The sequence below is a fragment of the Salvelinus namaycush genome, chromosome 4 (assembly GCF_016432855.1).
Source record: "Salvelinus namaycush isolate Seneca chromosome 4, SaNama_1.0, whole genome shotgun sequence".
Taxonomy (NCBI): Eukaryota; Metazoa; Chordata; class Actinopteri; order Salmoniformes; family Salmonidae; genus Salvelinus; species Salvelinus namaycush.
In genome coordinates, this window is record NC_052310.1 from 78,870,650 (window position 1) to 78,875,185 (window position 4,536).

At 43.9% G+C, this 4,536-nt stretch overlaps 1 protein-coding gene across 1 annotated transcript; it reads right to left on the reverse strand.

Moving 5' to 3' along the window:
* Nucleotides 1-245: 245 nt before the first annotated feature.
* On the reverse strand, nt 246-4,148 carry LOC120046839 (class A basic helix-loop-helix protein 15-like). Its single transcript, XM_038992386.1, has one exon. The coding sequence runs from the start codon at nt 3,716-3,718 to the stop codon at nt 3,143-3,145; it is 576 nt and encodes a 191-aa protein (XP_038848314.1). The 5' UTR covers nt 3,719-4,148; the 3' UTR covers nt 246-3,142.
* Nucleotides 4,149-4,536: the final 388 nt, after the last annotated feature.

Sequence of the window (4,536 nt, forward strand, 5' to 3'; positions counted from 1 at the left end):
ATAACAAAACAAAACAAAACAACAAACGACCGTGAAGCTACAAACGTAAGTGCAATACAAAAGCTACAAACGTTCTACATAGACAATTACCCACAAAACCCAATGCCTATGGCTGCCTTAAATATGGCTCTCAATCAGAGACAATGAACCACAGCTGCCTCTAATTGAGAACCAATCTAGGCAGCCATAGACATACAAACACCTAGACAAGACACTGACCCATTTAACATACAAACCCCTAGACAATCCAAAAACACATACATTCCCCATGTCACACCCTGACCTAACTAAAATAATAAAGAAAACAAAGAATACTAAGGCCAGGGCGTGACATAAGAGTTTATATGTCCATGTTCCTAGGGGACAGTTTTTTTCTATAGCATTTTTGTGCTACTCTTGAAAAGAAAGTACATATTCTTATTTTCATAAAAAATGCAAATTGCTTGAAAAATTATGTCTTTGAAAGGCTTAAAAGTTCATTTGTTTGTTTCTCAGGAAAATAAGAGTTTTAACACTATTATCTGCATATTTTTCACCTCCTATGATTTTAGCAGTAAACTATTATCTTTAAACCACAAAGGCTGAAACTATCACGTTTGGGCATTCATTCATCTTACTGCTGTAACTGAAAGATGAAGATCCAATAGTGACTGATATACTGCAACTACAAATCATTAATTGTCCAGAAAACTGTGTATCTGTGAATACTGTCACTTTATCTTCCTATGGCAGTTCCTAATACAACAAGTGCATTGTTTGATAATGACACTGAGTACATACTGCTGTTACTACAGTACAGGATTTATCCTAAAGGAGGGACACATTACACGTATAGGTTGGGATGTGAAGGGGGTACACCATAGCATGAAAATCACAAGTCTAGCAGAGGACTTTTCACTTGAGGATTCCATTGCTTTCATTGATTATGGTGTAAACTAGAATACTATAAGCCGGTACTGTTCCAACTCCAACAAGGGTGTTATTGAGCTATATATTTCTTCCTTCTAATAGTGTGCATGGTCAATGTCCTCTCAATAAATGTGATTATTGATAAGGAAGATTCTCGTTTTACATTTTTCAATTCACACTTTTTTGGAGTCTCAGGAGAACTCAGGTTTACAAAGATATTACAGAAGTATCATTCAAACACACATTGTAAGAGCAACATAATTATTACGTTCACCTTTTACACACACACCACTGTTCTAATAACATTTAAAAATATGCCATTTAGCTGATGCATTTATTCCAGGTAACTTACAGTCATGCTTGCATACTTTTTGTGTACAAGTGGTAATTGGGAATTGAACCGATTATCCTGGCATTGGAAACGCCATGCTCTACCAACTGAGCTACCGACATGCATGTCCCAGAACCATAAAAACACAAGATACCATAGGGTCATGGAGATAAAACAACTTGGTCAACACATACTGTACATTTTGCCATGTACACATATGGCTCTGTGTAGATCCTGTGGTCTAGCGGTAACACTGCTGGCTTCTTCTTCCCACCAGAGGCATGAGTTCAATTCCCTGCTCCAACCCTTCAAACTGTTTGTCCCACCTACCTGTCTTCCACTCTGCAATTAAATAACTGTGTCAACCACCCCCAAATGTAATATATACATACAAATATGTTTCTAATAATTTACACTTCATTTAAATTACAGTGTGTATTCTTTCCCTTCCTTAAACAGTACAGTATTTGACTAAAGTCTGTGGGACAAGTATAGGGAAATATATCCTTGTCTTGTACTTGACTGTTGCGCTCAGAGGCAGTCTGTGGGACCAGTATAGGTACGCATATCCTTGTCCTGTATGTGACTGTTGTGTCCAGAGGTAGTGCTCAGCTGGGAAAACAAACATTGTTCCTAAAAGGTTTATCTACAGCAGGGGTGGCCTGTCCTATCTACAGCTAGGGTGGCCTGTCCTATATACACAGTTTGGGCCCCTGTGGGCTACAGTGTATGCTGGAGAATACTATACTTTAACAATCAGTTATTTTACATTTCTGACCAATCAGGTAACTACTGTTAATCGCCAGCTATAAAAATGACAGAATAAAATTAAGAAAACAGATGAAATGGCGCTGGAATGTACTTTGACTTGGGTCTCACCACAAATCAGAATCAGAATCCCACGTGAGATAAACTTTAAGTTCCACTGTTCTAGAAGTTATATCATGGTCCTTTGGGGATTCTGTCTGTCACAGCTCTGGCTAGGCCTTTGTCTAATCTGACATAGTCCACAGGCTGCTGGTGCTCTTTGCCTGTCTGTCTGTCTTCACTTGTACTCCACCATTATGTTTCTGAGAATGAATGTCAAGGGTACAGTGCTCCAAATCACCTCCCACCACTGTCTCATGGAGTTACTGAGGCAAGTTCTTGTGTGCTCCATTTAGTGCATGGTCAGGTATGTCACTATAGCTCACTAGCTTGTCGGAGTATAAGGCTGCCTCTCAGAAGACACCCTTTCCCCATTCTGTGCACTACTTTTGGCCATGGTCATAAGTAGAGTAGCGGTGTACAATATGGTAGATAGGGTTTCAGTTGAGATTCGCTCCTCAAGTCAAGCCTGGATGCTTCAACTCTTTGGCTGTGGAGTTAGCACCTGCAAGCTGTTAACTTTCCTGGCTGAAGCTGTGGATCTGGGTGAGGAACTGAGGCTAGATGTTAGCTCTCCTGGCTGAAGCTGTGGATCTGGGTGAGGAACTGAGGCTAGATGTTAGCTCTCCTGGCTGAAGCTGTGGATCTGGGTGAGGAACTGAGCCTAGATGTTAGCTCTCCTGGCTGAAGCTGTGGATCTGGGTTAGGAACTGAGGCTAGATGTTAGCTCTCCTGGCTGAAGCTGTGGATCTGGGTGAGGAACTGAGGCTAGATGTTAGCTCTCCTGGCTGAAGCTGTGGATCTGGGTGAGGAACTGAGCCTAGATGTTAGCTCTCCTGGCAGAAGCTGTGGATCTGGGTGAGGAACTGAGGCTAGCTGTTAGCTCTCCTGGCTGAAGCTGTGGATCTGGGTGAGGAACTGAGGCTAGATGTTAGCTCTCCTGGCAGAAGCTGTGGATCTGGGTGAGGAACTGAGGCTAGCTGTTAGCTCTCCTGGCTGAAGCTGTTGATCTGGGTGAGGAACTGAGGCTAGCTGTTAGCTCTCCTGGCTGAAGCTGTGGATTTGGGTGAGGAACTGAGACAGGCTCTCATCCCCATCCTCCTCCAGGTGCTGCTGGTAAAACTGGAGCAGTCTGGCAGCGCTAGCCTCTGTCGGTGTCTCACCAGGGGGCAGGCGGGCGCTGGAAATCCCCAGGATGATGGAGGTCAGGGACTTGATGTAGTTCTCAGCCAACGTCAGCGTCTCGATCTTGGAGAGCTTCTTGTCCATTTTGACATGCGGAATCGCCTCTCTAAGAGCCTGGAAGGCGTTGTTAAGTTTGTGCATGCGCTGGCGCTCCCGCTCGTTGCTCTCCAGCCGCCGGACGTTGCGTTCTTTGTTGCTGTTGTGAGACCGTCGGTGTCTGTGGGGGCCGTGGGTGGTGCCACCGCCTCCGCCTCGCTCGCGGTCCCCGCCCCTCAGAATGCCTCTCCAGGAGCCTCCAATACGGACCGAGGCCTCAGAGCCCTCCTGTTCGCTGGTGCCTGGTTCTCTGTTCTCTGGTTCAAGGTCCAGGTCTTGCCCGGTCCAGGGTTTTCTGGATGACTTAGCGGCCTTCCCTTTAGACTTCATCCTTCAGCCTGATTTAGTTACCCCTCTTCCTCACAACAGCCTTGAAAGACAACAGAAACAACAACTGGTTATAGAAAGGACTTGTCAAGGAAGAGATAAGCAAACAAGTGGCAGTGCTTTTGCCCTGAGGGCTACAGTGTTACAAATTAGTTTAAATACTCAAGTTGGAATATGCAGCTTTTTGACCACCATTTTCCCCTTCCACTCTCAAATCAAATCATCCAATCAAATTTTATGTCACATGTTTACTAAATTAACTAAAGTTTAAAAAAATATTTAAAAAAACAAACACAATAAAATAACAATAATGAGCTATATATATTCAGCTTTGTATATATTTCAATATATTTCAATCTCTTTTTTCCATTTTTGAATTAAATATACCTTTCTGCAACTCGCCTCATCCAATGTGGTACGGATCTGCTATTTTTTTAGACCTTATAACTGGAACCTCCATCAGAGGCAAGCCATCAGAAGCTAGCCAGCTAATGAGCTACTAGCTATTTAGTCATTGTTAGCCACTGCTAGCAGTCTTTACCTTTAGCTCAGACACCAGCCACTTTAGCCCGGATAATATCTGCCAGTCTGCACAGCGCGCTAACAGCCCTGAGCATATCGGACTGCTTTTCTCCACTACATCACCGGATTCCTGCTGCAAGCTCTGGACCATTACACCGGATCATCGCAGCTAGCTAGCTGTTACCGAGTGGCTATTGTGGCTAACGCCCCTGTCCAGAAGCAAGCACCAGTTAGCCTTGAGCTAGCCTCGAGCTAGGCCCATCTCCCAGCTAGCCAACGAAGTACACCAACTACAATAC